Genomic DNA, 15382 nt, shown 5'->3' on the forward strand with positions numbered 1-15382 from the left:
CTCAAGGAGAATCTCTCAACGTCTCGTATGGAGAGACCCGTTCCCCATGAAGCAGGATTGTAACAAAACAATGAACATGTACATGTTATATGTATTATAATATTTAGTCAGTTATACAATGTAAATAATAGAAAAACATAAAACATAGATAGAGAAAAAAAAATTAAGCGTATGAATTGTTAATAATAATACTCTGGACGTATCCTAGCACTCTGGACGTATGCTAGCACTCTGGTCGCATGCTAGCACTCTGGTCGTATGTAAGAGCACCAGTTTCATGCTGGCGCTCTGGTCATAGGCTAGCACTCTGGTCGTCGGATACCTTTCAGTTTAAAGGCTAGCGCTCTGGTCGTAAGGTACCTTTCTCGTTAAAGGCTAGCGCTCTGGTCGTAGGCTACCGTTCTGGTCGTAGGCTAGCTCTGTAGTCATATGCAACACTTCTGATGGCGCTATTGACCCTAACAAAGATTTCCCCCCCATCTCCATCAGGACTTGGTAAAGAGTCACCTTATGTATGCGGTGCGTGAGGAGGTGGAGGTGCTGAAGGAGCAGATCAAGGAGCTGTTGGAGAGGAACTCAGTGCTGGAGCGGGAAAACGTCGTCCTGAAGTCGATCTCCAACACTGACCAGCTGTCCCAGCTCTCCACTCCGCCAGCCTCCTGCGCAGGTGGCACGCCTCCGCAGCAGCCGGGCCTCGGCCAGGCTCAGGCCCAGCACCAGTCCCAGTCACATTCACAGCTGCAGCACCCCCATTCTGCACCTCAGACCCAGTCCCCCCAGACCCAGCCTCCTCAGACCCAGCCTCCTCAGACCCAGCCTCCTCAGACCCAGCCTCCTCAGAACCAGTCCCCCCAGACCCAGCCACATCTAGACCCCAGTCAGCCGCCACAACCCAAATTCACCTCCGCCTGAAGTGCAATCCTCCCCTACCCCTTTTGCTTCACAGGAGAGGGGGGGGGGCTACAACTTAGTACAACTAGTATCTGTGGAAAGAGAAAATAATGTACAAAAACTTTCTTTCTTGTCACCAGCTTGACCACAAAGTACAGTGTGTTTTGTGTGTGTGTGTGTGTGTGGACATTGGTGTGTTTGTGTTAGGAGGCTAGAGTGAGTTAGGGAGTGGAACATGTCCAGCATGAATTGTGTGAATTAGGGCTTTGACTCCGAACTTCGTTATTCGAATATAATTTGAATATCAAAAAATGTAAACGAATATTAGGCAGTCCTTAATATTCAAACCTTTTATGGGCAGGCCAAGAGGGAGGGACGTCGGAAAACCCGACGGTCTATTCATAATATTGTAATGACCACGGAAGAGGCAGTGAATTAAGTATCGAATAGACAGCGATTTATTAGAAACCTAATAAACCGTTGGAACACGCAAGACCGGTAACCATAGCAACGCGGTAAACAAACATCGCGAAGCCCAATCCAGGTCTTACTGAAGGCATTTAATGGTCAAAATATTATTAATAAATATTTGAATATATTTGAATATTAATAAACAAACAAACTTTGAATATGATTTTCGGGCAAAAGTCAAAGCCCTAGTGTGAATGTTAGGTATGAGTGTGTATACGTTTGTATACTGTGGGCATGCAATCATCGAGAGAAAGACACAGAGACGAGGAGAGCGAAGGAAATTTGCCACTGTGCTGGAACTTGGGACGTGTTTGCTTTTTGGGGCAACCTTATGAGACTCTTGTGTGGAGACGCTGATCACCATGAAGAACGAATGAGGTGTGATTGTCAAAGAGAGCGATATTTTTTTAAATTAGATATTCTAGTGTGTGAAGGGATGTATTTTTTAGCCTTGCTCTTTCATGTTGTAAATAAGAAAGTAAGAGAGAAAGTAGGAAAGTCTATTTTCAGATCACCAGCGCTGCCATTATCTAGGTTTCCATCAATCTACAACCCTGGTCTCCTGCTCAAATTCTACTGTTGCCGCTTTATTTATTACAGGGCTGCTGTCACAGATTGAGAACAATGTCATTACATCCATATCAGTCACCATAGCCTTTTATCCCTGCTTTCTTCTGCCATTTGTTTAATAGTATTTCACATTATTTGGCCATACTTTCTTGAGGTACTGTATTCGATTAGTTGAAAATGTAGCCCTAAACCATGAATCACTTAACAATGCGTTCAACACTAACTCAAAATCTTCTGGAAATGCCAAATTACAATAAATAAATGTTAACTCACAATGAATGTACTGGTAAAGGATGTTTTAGTATTAATATTCTCGCAAGGTGAAGAAAAACAACATTGACATCAATTCTTCAAAAGAAACTTAATTAATAAATATGTTTGTATTGCCACACCCCCTCTTCCCAACTTACATAGCCTGTTTTATTTTTTTGATGGTATGTGGGGGGTAAAGCTGTGAAATCATTCAACCTACTTTTGTAACCAAAGATGCAAAGCTGTGTATCTTTTTTTTTAATGCACTTTTTATTTTGTTCTATTTCTTCCTCCACAATTTATTTTGTTGTTCAGCATGATCTGTAACTTTCAAACCACTTTCTTACCTCATTTTTATTCACTCTTATTGTAAGATAGTCTGTGAACAATGTCTACCGGGGCAAAAGTACATCTTGAGTTGGCTGAGAGGTAGAACTAATGTTGCCAAACACTAGTCAGAAATGAAGTGAGCCATGTTCATTTAAATGGTGTTTGAATTTCATGCCAATAGTTTTGTTACATTGCAAATTTTAACGTATTTAAATAAAAGCAATATTGACCAGAAGTGTTGAGCCTTATACGAAACTGCAGTTCTTGTTTATTGGCTCTTTTTTCCATGTATAGTTCTGCACCAGATTATATTACTTTTTGCCTCTAAACACATCCAAGATGCCAACACAATAGTGCCAAAGGGCACAGTTGGCATTTTGATCACAAGATGGCACTGGTTCAGAAATCTATAAGCCTTTTCCCGGCTGCTTGAGCAACGACACCAACATGTTCAGTACAGAATGGAATACAAATGAAAGTGACATTTATTTGAGCAAAAGATACAAAACATTTCAAAATGTATTCCAACAATCTAGAATAAAACTTAACCAAAAAGATAAAAAATTCCATCCCAGCACAGCATCTTGACAATCCAAGTCAAACGGCAAAATATGGATATGAATTGTACATTAAAAATAAACTTTCTTCCATGATGCCTATCTGGGAGGCTTTCAGAGTATTCTGTGCCTTCATACTCCAGGAGCCTTTTCCACAGGAGTGTGTCCCCAAAGTGCAGCATGCTTCACGTCGCACTATTTTCAGTGAGTTAGGCTCAAGTCCTGACTGCAGCTTTAACCTCCCTGGCCAACAGGGTTTAGTGAGTGGGTGAGGACAAGGCAAACTAACTCACAGAAACAAATCTGCTGCCTTTATTGTGTTGTGTGGTGGTACGTTGATCCTTCAGGATGCGGAATCTCTCGTTCAAAGTCATCGCTGTCTGCTGCAAGGGGGGGGAACAAGCAAAATGGACTGATATACGTAATTCAAATTTAAAAGCAACAGATGTGCAAAATACCATATTTCTGAAAATTAAAAGGCAACCTGAAAGGTTTCACTGGATGTTTGTCAAGTGAAACCAAAGTGGGAGGAGCCACAGTGAAGCTCTTGGTAGCGCACAGATTATTTTTATTCTTACTGGTTTAGCGACAGTGTTGATGTCAAACTGAAGAGGCACTCCTTTAGGCGTCTTCTTCTCCTCTGGCTCCATCTTAACAGCTGGTGGGGGGGGCTGTGGGTGCAGGGACCAGGCCGTCGGAGGCCTAGGGTCACACACATTGATTAAACCGATCAATTGGTCTACAACAACATATTCTATTTGTTGGCTAAATCTGCCTACATCCCAGTGAATATTTTCTTCTAAATCAAAAGAAATTGTATTTCAAGCAACCAGCAAGATGTCACTTATAATAACACACACACACACAACCAACCTACTCGGGTTGTGTTCTGGCAGTAGGGTTGTCAATTGATACAGTCAGGAGGCCGTTGCTTTTGGTAGAGTTGTGCCCCCTAGTGGATTGATAGATTATGATCATTGACAATCTGAAGGCCTGTGTTTATTAATAGGCATAACCAATGCATCCTTAGAGCCCCATAAATACTCACTGACGAGTTCTTACTGGTGCGGTGTGAGGACTCTGCCTCCGTACTTGGGTGTGGACCTGCAGATAGAGAAGAGGCTTAACTTAACAATAACCACAACGGATCGATAAACACATAAACACAAACAAATTAAGCCTAGTGTTGGATGAAGAAAAGGGTTAGGTGTTTGATTACTGAACTGGAATTCTGAAATGGAAATATCCATAAGTCATGTGGTTCACAAGACACCATTACACTGAGACCCCTTAGTTATTGTCGTGTTGTTCTGAGTCTCTGCGTAGAGAGGCAAAAGCATGGACAAGCATACAAAGTTTGAAGCGCTGCAGTGAGCCCCTAACAGGGGGCCCACTGCAGTGTTAAAGCAAGGACCTTGAGGGCACGGCTGCAGATAAGGAGGCCGCCACTAAGCCGAGGCGGTCTCAGTTCTTCTCAAGGGCGATAAGCACGGTACAAACGGTTACTATAGAAAATGAATAAAGGGTCTCAGTGTGAACACAACATGTCTTATGGACATTTCCATTACAAATCACATATGACGGAGCACCCCAAAAACCACTTGTCAGTATCCAATAGTAGGCAAATGTTCTCACCCACTTCCTTCCTCTCGAGGTGTTTTCCTCGATACCCCTGTCCCAATTATAATGAAGATAGATGAGAAGTCGGAAGTAGCTTTTGACATCAGAGTATCCTAACAGGAAGAGCTCTGGACATTTCCTCACATCCATCAAATGAGCATTTAGCCTTGAATGACGCCGTCCTGTTCCACCACTCACTGGCCTGAGCTGGTTGACGCAAAAGCTAAGTGATCAGCCACAGGAAGGAAGCCGTTGGTACAGGCTTTGGAATGCAGCCCTCGTCACTGAGCCTCTAGATAAGTTGAACACTTGGGTGCCACCGTGGCGCGAGGGGAAGCCACCATACCTTCAGTCCGCGATGGGATAGAAATGTGGCCTGGCGAGTGTCTCTCTGGGCCTGATGGGCAGGAGGCAGGGGTCTATTGGAGGAGAGCAATTAGTCATCTGCCAAACTTAAACTTTGCACATTTGCACTATTATTTGGTGTGCAGGTATTTTAGACGATCCTGCGTCTTGGAAGACTAACCACCTCCGAAGCTGAAAGGGTCTCCTGCCAGGAGCGGCTGACATGTGGCACCCCTGCTGGTCCGCCAGCCCCCCCCTGTACGTCCCCGTCTGGGGCCCGGGCCCCTGGTACTGGACTTCAGGCCGCTGAACAACAGGCCCGGCCCTCTGTCCCATCCCCCGTCCAAACCTCTGTCCCGCCCGCTGGCCTGTTCTCTGAAAACAAGGACATCATTAATACACTGGGAATAAGAACATTAATCATATGGATATGATAACATTTCAGATTGGACTAATTTTGGGTGCATGGATCGGTGCCGTGGAGTTCTGTTTAGGCGAAGGTAAAGGGTGACTTTCAACACTGAGGTCTGAAACTTCAATCTGACAAGCACAAGTGTCAGATTGAAGTCTTAGTTATTCACTAAGACCCGCTTGATGTAAATTAGAGTGCTGAAAGTAGCACACACATACACACACACACCCTGGTCTAAAGGGTTGTACCTGTTTGTATGTTGTTCTATTGGTCAGGTTGAACCCTCTTTGTAATGAAGTGGGTCTCCTGGATGCCAGCCTAGTGATAACACCCTGACCCCGTTTTCGAGTCATTTGGGGAAGGATCATTTTTCTTCTTAACTTCGACACACCTCCTCGTAACACACCACCTCCTGCAACGTTGACACAAGGAGGGTTTTGGTTGCTGATGAGGACAACGACAAGTAACACGTCTACGTATACAATATATTGTATGTGCAATAACGGGGTCAATTATTAGCTCTGTGTGCACCTCGTTGGACTGGTGCCGAGTTCCTCACAGAGCCGGGTTTCCCCTGGACCAGACCAGCCTTCCTTACGGGCTTCTTTCTACTGGACTGCTGCTCTTGTCTATTCAGCCGAATAATTTCATCTGTTATGACACCAAATAATGTACATAACACCAAAAAACAAACGAAATTAAAACATTGGCACTGTCAATAAAAGTACGATAAGCGTTCATATAATCTCATCAATGACGAGTGAGAGTAACCGTTGGTAGGACTTGGATTGATAAAGTATTAATTAATATTATTAGTAAATCCAACCAGTCGGTACCGGAGGCCTTACCTAATGACATGTCCACCTTATCGGGGGCTGACCGTCCTGCCGCAAACCCACTTTGACTCATACTGAAACGATGAGTTCAAAATGTAAAAGTAGTTTGGGTTGTACCTCGGTCGTCTTCTCTGTGTGCTATGTGCTATGCTAGCAACCAACACAGAGGACTACCATCGTCTTCCTCGCAGAGCATGCTGGGTAATGCTGTTTGGAATAAACGACAACACTTACGAAAGAGCCTCACGTGTCTGCGGTAGCGGTTGTGTAAAGCAGGTAAGAGTTTTTAATGTCTGCAGGCTCTGGAGGTCTAGTTAGTCTTCATTTGATTTCATGAGCATGCAAGCGACCAATGTTCCAGAGATGAGTGCCGGGGAGTGTTGTGTCGCGTTTTACGGTGTTGATTTATTTGGCCGTCTGCTTGGGTCCTCCAAACATCCTCACTCACAGGAACCTTACGGCGTCGGCACGGACTTACTTACACGTTTAGTACTTGTATTGTGTTTTTTTTTTGGGATAATTACTTGTAGCAGTATACTTTTTTGCGTTATTTGAATTGCTGGCATTTGTTTATGTCATCATTTGCTTAAACTATGCCTATCTCTCCTTTGCAAAGCAAACGTGCAAGCTCATCATCTACGGGACAAATACTCGCTGCTTACTGGTAACATCTAGCCAGATATTAAGCATACAACACATCATGGCATCGAACAAACGAAAGGCTGCATCTTCTGCCAAACCTCCAGCGGCTAAGAAGCAGAAGCCAGCTCCATTCAAATTGGAGAAGAGGGAGAGGCTGGAGGGCTGGCTGGTGAAAGAAGTGGCCAAACAAAGAGGAGAGACCGATCTATCATGCAACCCAAAGCGCATCCGTTTTATATCGGACACTCAGTCAATTAAGCAAGGCTGTGAAGGTATTCTGTATTGGATGTCGAGGGACCATAGGATTCAAGGTACGACACGCTTAAAACTAGGGTGACCAGATTTCCTGAAAATAAAACCGGGATACTTTCCGCGTGACCGTAGTGCGCGTGCATGTGAGGTCACAGTCGCAGATAACGCCTCGTGCCCACTGCACCGTCAGTCAACGGACGTCAGAAGGCGTGGCTGACGGATGGGGGAGTAGTCTTTGCAGATGCATCCGTCAGCCAATCAAATCGGTTCGCCGGGTTCTTCCCGCTTCTTCCTGCTTGTTGCGAGGCAAGATTACCCGCTTTCCCACTTTCCAGTATCGTCAGAGCCCGAGTCGCGTCACAGTGCTTAAATTTGCATACGCGATCTGATTGGATGACGGATCCGTCGCTGCCGAAAAAGTTGAACATTTTTCAACTTTTTGACGGTGGCGAACGCTCCAAGTCAACTGACGGATCCACAATGCATTGCGCGACCGTCCCCATTCAAAGTCAATGGGCAACGGACAACTGACGGAGGTAGTGGGCACGGGGCGTAACGCCTCGTGCCCACTGCACCGTCAGTCAACGGACGTCAGAAGGCGTGGCTGACGGATGGGGGGGTAGTCTTTGCAGATGCATCCGTCAGCCAATCAAATCGGTTCGCCGGGTTCTTCCCGCTTCTTCCTGCTTGTTGCGAGGCAAGATTACCCGCTTTCCCGCTTTCCAGTATCGTCAGAGCCCGAGTCGCGTCACAGTGCTTAAATTTGCATACGCGATCTGATTGGATGACGGATCCGTCGCTGCCGAAAAAGTTGAACATTTTTCAACTTTTTGACGGTGGCGAACGCTCCAAGTCAACGGACGGATCCACAATGCATTGCGCGACCGTCCCCATTCAAAGTCAATGGGCAACGGACAACTGACGGAGGTAGTGGGCACGGGGCGTAAGGCTCACGCCTCGTGCCCACTGCACCGTCAGTCAACGGACGTGGGAAGGCGTGGCTGACGGATGGGGGAGTAGTCTTTGCAGAGGCAACCGTCAGCCAATCAAATCGCTTCGCCGGGTTCTTCCCGCTTCTTCCTGCTTGTTGCGAGGCAAGAAGACCCGCTTTCCCGCTTTCCAGTATCGTCAGAGCCCGAGTCGCGTCACAGTGCTTAAATTTGCATACGCGATCTGATTGGATGACGGAACCGTCGCTGCCGAAAAAGTTGAACATTTTTCAACTTTTTGACGGTGGCGAACGCTCCAAGTCAACGGACGGATCCACAATGCATTGCGCGACCGTCCCCATTCAAAGTCAATGGGCAACGGACAACTGACGGAGGTAGTGGGCACGGGGCGTCAGTTTCAACACGTAGGACCAGTGGCGGCTGGTGTTTGCATTTGTGGATGGGGCGCAGTCAGGGACGGGGGTCTAGGGGTCCTCCCCTAAACCCCAATTGATTTGGTAGGTGTGATTTCCTGTATTCTGGTGCATTTTGGGGATGGCTACTACCTAAAAAAATAGTTCAGATTCATGCCTACATCCTGACTTGCAGTGTCAGAACAAGCTTACATTGCATATAAAGACCTACTTTATGGCATTCCACCAACCATTGCTATTTGTCCTATGGGTGCTATTCTAATATGGAGGTAAATCATCATGACTATCCTATAGGACTACTGCTCACAATGAAGCTAATGGGGAAATAATATCACATGTTTTTTTTAGGGTTAGGGTGATAATGATAATTAGCTATATTAAGACCACATTGGCTATGTAATCGTGGACAAAAGGAGACATTTCATAATGGTTGGTGGAAACTGGGACATTTTAGCATACCGACGACAGGCTTTTGTCAGGACTCGGACAGGCATCTCAAAATCAGGACTGTCCCGGTAAAACCGGGTTGTCTGGTCACCCGAGCTTAAACTCAAATAAATGACAAAAAATGGAAAGGGTGGATGTGTAATTTCACACTTGTATTCTTCTTTCTGTGTTTTATTTGACTTTCTTTCAGATAACTGGGCCCTGATCCACGCTCAGCAGCTTGCGGTGGAAGAGAAGCTGCCCCTGCACATCTGTGTTTGTCTGCTTGTTCCAAAATCTGAGCTGTCCACTCTCCGGCACTATAATTTCATGTTGAAAGGTCTGGAAGAAGTTGCAAAGGTATTGGACTTCATACACCTTATCAACATTGTAATAATAGGAATAATATTGACATACTTTGTACATTGCACATGCATCATGTTACTGCAAAAATATACCAGTAGAGGCTACACTGTTTAATTCAATTGAGCATTCATTTGATAAACAAAGCAAAGTAGCATATCTCTCAAACTAAAGATATCACAGCATAGCTTCAAAATAAATAACAGGCGAGTCCGGAAAGTAGTTGGAACATATTGTTTACATTCTAGTTTCCATGTGAACACAACTTGATAGCCTGATTGGTTGATTGGTAGCCTAGCTAGTGTATTAAAGTGTTGGGACGGTTCCTTACACTGCACTCTCTTCTATTCCACAGGAATGCAAAGAGCTCGACATCCAGTTCCACCTGCTCCGCGGGGCCCCAGACGAGGTGCTGCCCGGCTTTGTGTCGGACCACGGCCTGGGGGTGGTGGTCACAGACTTTTCCCCTCTCAGAAGCCCCCTCAAAGCACTTGAGAGCCTCCGAAAGAGTCTCCCAGAAGACATCCCTCTCATACAGGTACCTCCTCACGCACAAAGACATTATTAAGAACATTAATATTATGGATTTGGCTGATTTGTGAAGACTTTTGTTAAACTCACCTACTCACGTGCTCAGAAATCTGTCAGATGGCCAACAATAATTTTTTATACTCTGAAGTTTAGCAGTGCCGATAGCTGTATCTTTGTCCAACCAAGCAAGGTACGCACATACAAACTACCTTGTCTAGGTAGTTTTCTCAAATAGATGGATCATCAAAGTTCTTGGGTTTCATTACTCCTTGACATTACTACTTAGTCTCTGCGTATGTGAGTCAGTTGGCTTTTCTTTCAGGTCCACATGTTTCTTATTATGTATCCCAAATGGAATGATTCCCTAAAAAATGTATTTGCGTGTCACAGGTCGATGCCCATAATATTGTGCCCTGCTGGGTTGCGTCTATCAAGCTTGAATACGCAGCAAGAACAATCAGGGGCAAGATCACCAAGCTCCTGCCAGAGTTCCTGACAGAATTCCCTGTGGTCAGAAAGCACAGCTACACCGCAACTAGGCCAGCCAAGGTGGGTAGTACTACTATGATACGAAGACCAGACTAGCGCTTTCACTGTCAAAGTGCCATGCCGCTTAGAGAAGGGAGAATGGAAGTACACTTTCATCCAGACAAAGAAAATCAATGAGAAGAGGAGATCTTTGTAATGTAAACCTTACATTAAGATTTAACTTTTGTAACATTTACCCTGTTTTTAAGCTGGGTAAATGTTACAATGTCCTAAATGCCATCTTTTTACTAAATCTGACCTCCTTTAAGAGAGGAAATGGCCAATAATAGGGTCAATATGTCTTGAAATGCCAGCATTCTCAATGCATTGAAGTGTTATGCTACATGTGTGATGGTTACATGTGAATAGATATTTAATGTAATATGATATTTTAATTAATTAACAGCCTGATTTAGTAGTAATGAAACACTCTTCTCTAACGTTGCCCTTCCCATCGCGGCCCCTGGCTTCAGCCGGTGGACTGGAGCGAGGCCCTGGGCTCCCTGCAGCTTGATAGGACCGTGGGGGAGGTGGACTGGGCCCTGCCCGGCTCCGCCGCTGGGAGCGCCATGCTGGAGTCTTTCATCGACCTGCGGCTGAAGCACTTCGCCAACCACCGAAACGACCCCAACTCGGCCGCTCTCAGCCAGCTCTCGCCCTGGATCCGCTTCGGTCAGTGGCCCTCAAATATACTAATTCCATCATAAGGATTGTAACTTTATAATTTCATTTTTAAGAGATTTTTGTCATGCTACAATATTGATTGCGTGCTTTGATTGTTTCCAGCCTCACCTGTAAGCCACTTTTGATAAAAGCGTCATTATATCACTTTTCATAAAAAAGGCTAAATCCGAATGTAAGGTAGAGCGGACTCATTGTATTGAGTCCGCTCTACAGTCCAGGTTACTGGACTGTAGTACTCCTACGTCTTCTGATCTCCTTCCCTCACCTTCTCACCCTGAACTCTTCGTTATAATACATCACCCCTCTCTCCGTGTACCCTTTTTTCTTTTTATCCTTTTTAATATCTTCACCACCCCATTCTGTCATTTTTGCTATATGCACTCATTTGTCTCCTCCATCTTTCTTTCTTTGTCTATCTTTCTATTTCTCCACCTCCCCCCTCTGTGCTCCCCCCCAGGCCACCTCTCCGCCCAGCGCGCGGCTCTGCAGGTGCAGCGCTGTGGGAAGGCCTTCAGCGAGTCCGTCGCCCCCTTCATCGAGGAGCTGGTCGTGCGGAGGGAGCTGACCGACAACTACTGCTTTTACAACGACAACTACGACAACATAAAGGGTGAGTGAGGGTTCTGTAAAAGTGTTGGCAAACCCTCCGTTCCAGCCTGTCCCTGCCCACTCCACTGGGGGGTAAGCTATCATGTGCTAGGTATTATTGGTGATCATGACACCAATAATAGTAGCGTTTCTTTATTATGAACACAAAGTGTTTTCAAACGTAACATAAAGTACCTAATCAAGTCAAAAAGGATTCTAGAGGTACCAGAGAGTGGTTTTGTAATTGTCCAACCGTCTACTAAATGTCTCATAGGCTTTCCACCTGTTTTTACTACTAATTATCGTTTGTCGATAATTAAATATCTGGAAGCTCTGAACATCTAGCATATTACCAAACCAGATCGCCCTGTAAAAACTATGTATTTAATATGTTAATCTTTATGCTTTTGGCTGAGTTCAGGGGCCTATGAGTGGGCACAGAAGACATTGAAAGACCACGCAAAAGACAAAAGAGAGTACCTCTACACCCAAGCAGACCTGGAGAAGGCCAAGACTCACGACAAGCTCTGGAACGGAGCCCAGGTAGAACCCGTCCTCTCAACGCTCTGAGCCCTCATTCACACCATGCGGTTGTAAAAGATGAACTGTTTATTTGAAATCCTTCTAAAGCTCTGAATCCCATTTGCGGATGTTTCAATGCTGAATGTTTTGTGGATATGATAATTGTTCAATAGTACCAGATGGTAAGCGAGGGGAAGATGCACGGGTTTCTGCGGATGTACTGGGCCAAGAAGATTCTGGAGTGGACCTCTTCCCCGGAACAAGCCCTGTCCATCGCCCTCTACCTCAACGACCGTTACTCCCTCGACGGCCAAGACCCCAACGGATTTGTCGGTACGTTCGATCCACGCTGGCCTTGATTGTGTTTTAATTTACTTCCCTTCATTGAATCAAGTGTTTTCCTCCGGTGGTTCTGTGGGTCCTGCAGGCTGCATGTGGTCGATCTGTGGCGTCCACGACCAGGGCTGGGCAGAGAGGGCCGTCTTCGGGAAGATCCGCTTCATGAACTACAAAGGCTGCCTCCGCAAGTTTGACGTGGCCAAGTTTGAGACCAAGTACTGTCCTAAGAAGCTTTGAGCATCGATATCACTTTGATGGACATCAATGTGATTTCTCTCGCCCAATGCCCACATGCTTCCACCTACTAATGTCGATATTTTCTTGTGAGCCAGATTCCAGTGAAGCCATTATGTTCATAAATGCTTTGAGGGCGGTAGGATTTGGTACATAAGTATTATTGCTTGTTCATCAAATGTAAGACGGTTATGGAAGCCCAGTACCTGTTGCAATGTTACTTTACATTTGATGTTTTGTTAGTTTCTTTACTTTGAGAGCAAGTCCAAAGCATTTGGATACAAACATGTGTTTTTGTATCTTGTTTGAGTTTTCACAGCAGTTTCTTTCAACGTGAAATTACATAAGTGGTTGTGCTTGTTGACTGCCACATATATTTTCTGACAATAAATAAATACAGAAACAACTAATTCAATTAATGCTCTTGTTCTATATCTGGTTAATCAAACATCGTAGAGTCCATGTTTTTTAACTTGTGTTATATTCACAAGGAGTGCACTGATATTTGTACTTTTATTACAATAAGCTGTAAAAGGTTGCATGGCACGAAAATTTCACTTTCTAACATTAACATGAGTACCCTAGCCTGCCTAAGGTTCCCCAGTAGCTAGAAATGGCGTTGGGTGTAAAACGAGCACTAGGTATCCTGCTCCGCTTTTGAAAAATGAAAGCTCAGACGCTCAGATTTCGAAAATGGCCCCATATGGCTTCATAAGTTACCTCCCCTTTCTCTGACTTTCCCGGCCAGTGAATTTGGCCCTCCAATGAGACAATGAGCTACACCCGTGAGAGCGCCGTGTGGGGGTGTGTGGGTGAATACACACACTAACTTGTGTGTAGTAAGTGTTGTACACACGTTCTGCTGTCGGTGTTATGGCGCATAACACGTCGGGTTGTCTCTGGTATTTCCACAACGAGACTCGTAGTGGGGGATATCTCAGCCATGGTTTTGAAGGAAGTGGGGGAAGGAACTTTTGCTTTGACTTCCTGAAGTACATGAACAGCGAGATGGAGGAGAAAGGGATTGTTGGCACCACACGCTGGCACCACCGCCATGCAGCTTCGGCGCTGCACGCTGTCCACTGCTGAGGAAGTGGTGCTGAAGCAGCTGTGCTCCGGCAGGAGACAATCGCGGGCAAGATAGATGTGGAAGGAGAAGAACCAGAGACGTCGGAGAACCCGATGCAGTCGTTTTGAGATTCATAATATCGTCTGGAGCGCACAATGCTTTTGGCCGTGATAATATACTGTATATGTTCTATGATATTGATATCTATGTATAATATGATATTATTTAGATAAAGAGCTCCAGCACTCCTTCCGGAGGACCAGAGTGTTCTAGAGTATTTACAGAACACTGCCAAAAGCTGTGTGCACCTTGCCATTACGATACTTCCACTAAACACAAGCGCATGGTACTGTAGCCGCAAGCTGCTCAGGGCCACAACCCAATCCTCCACAAATGGCACGTTTGTGGAAAGCTCATTGTGGCTGGCTCGTAGTGGCTGTGTGCACCAAGGCTGAATTTCTTGAACGTCTGTATTGGGGGCCCACTAACACCTATATAAAAGCGTCCTAAAGTAGCATGCCAAGGGACCTTTAATTAAGATGGAAACAATATCTCCACGCTGACTACCACCATTAATACATAAATATATAATTGATTACACAGCTCTTCTCAATGCTGTGGGCCGCTCCGTTCCCTTGCATGGGCCTTCACAACTTCCGATGTTACACCTTATTCTGCGACCAACAGAACAGTGTGACCCCAGGAGGCCCCTGCACATTTTCTGCAACAAGCACGAGTTTGAAGCGCAGACAGGCATGAAGTCGTTCTCGTGCGGAAACATGCACAAGCTTAAAGCGTATCGTCCTCGAGAACTCGGAATCGGTGCATTCGTTTTGTGACACCGGGCAATACTTTCTTTCTTGATAGCGTCTTACTGACTAGCGTCTTATGGGGAAACAAGCAACAGTTATGGACCTTACTAAACCATCCACCTATCCATACTATGGGTCTGTGAAATGCAAAATCAAATGTTTTGATAGGCTACGGTGAGGGGGGGGGATCTTATGTTTTATTTATGTTTTTGTTATAATGCCTTGCCCACCGTTTTTATTTTTATGCCCAACGTTATTGTTCTTTTTTACTGCCGTTTATGAAATAAATATGAACTAATGCCACAATTATTGATGTTCATCACAGAGTCCACAAGCAGCGCAGGTCTATGGCGTCAGAACAGTCTCATTAATAATGAATGCACAGAGAAGGATTCACAAATGTATTTTGTGATTTACATATAAATCACTCTCTTCTCACAAATACATTTCAATGCACATACAAATGGATATCGGTATGGATCAATGTAAAATTTATCCATAAACAAAATCAAGTTTCACAAACGAATTTCTGATCCACACACAAATGTACCTAGTTTTAAATAAATGTAGTATAAATCCATAAATATATGAATTAAAAAAATATTTGCAATTTTCATAAAAATGGAACCGTCACCTTATCGTGGTGGAGAGGTTTGCGTGTCCCTGTCGAGGGCTGTGTTGTCTGGAGCCTTGTGCTCCTGGTAGGGTCTCTCATGGCAGAGTGGTCTCAGGTGAGGGGCCAGAC

At 44.9% G+C, this 15382-nt stretch overlaps 3 protein-coding genes across 4 annotated transcripts in view; 2 read left to right on the forward strand and 1 right to left on the reverse strand.

Annotated features, from left to right (window-relative positions):
• The window catches only part of LOC130388354 (TSC22 domain family protein 2-like), a 32415-nt gene extending 27997 nt beyond the window's left edge, over positions 1-4418 (forward strand). The window contains exon 4 of one of the 2 annotated variants that reach the window (XM_056597821.1): positions 490-4418. In XM_056597821.1, the coding sequence (XP_056453796.1) occupies positions 490-912 (423 nt within the window). In that variant the 3' untranslated portion in view covers positions 913-4418. The remainder of the gene's footprint in view (positions 1-489) is intronic. The other variant, XM_056597819.1, reaches the window with a different exon arrangement.
• On the reverse strand, positions 1579-7255 carry si:dkey-17o15.2 (UAP56-interacting factor). The gene is made up of 9 exons (XM_056597824.1): positions 6297-7255; positions 5980-6099; positions 5697-5860; positions 5221-5411; positions 5038-5110; positions 4120-4175; positions 3949-4023; positions 3650-3773; positions 1579-3454 (listed from the first exon to the last, which is right to left on the reverse strand). The coding sequence occupies exons 1-9, from the start codon at positions 6355-6357 to the stop codon at positions 3356-3358; spliced, it is 963 nt and encodes a 320-aa protein (XP_056453799.1). The 5' UTR covers positions 6358-7255; the 3' UTR covers positions 1579-3355.
• cpdp (CPD photolyase) lies at positions 6450-13185 on the forward strand. Its single transcript, XM_056597822.1, has 10 exons — positions 6450-6560; positions 6901-7237; positions 9179-9327; positions 9686-9868; positions 10252-10410; positions 10863-11061; positions 11531-11683; positions 12083-12204; positions 12357-12516; positions 12611-13185. Exons 1-10 carry the CDS (start codon positions 6489-6491, stop codon positions 12757-12759), a joined length of 1683 nt encoding a protein of 560 aa, XP_056453797.1. The 5' UTR covers positions 6450-6488; the 3' UTR covers positions 12760-13185.
• The last annotated feature ends 2197 nt before the right edge of the window (positions 13186-15382 follow it).

This window comes from Gadus chalcogrammus, chromosome 8 (assembly GCF_026213295.1).
Source record: "Gadus chalcogrammus isolate NIFS_2021 chromosome 8, NIFS_Gcha_1.0, whole genome shotgun sequence".
In the NCBI taxonomy this organism is placed as follows: Eukaryota; Metazoa; Chordata; class Actinopteri; order Gadiformes; family Gadidae; genus Gadus; species Gadus chalcogrammus.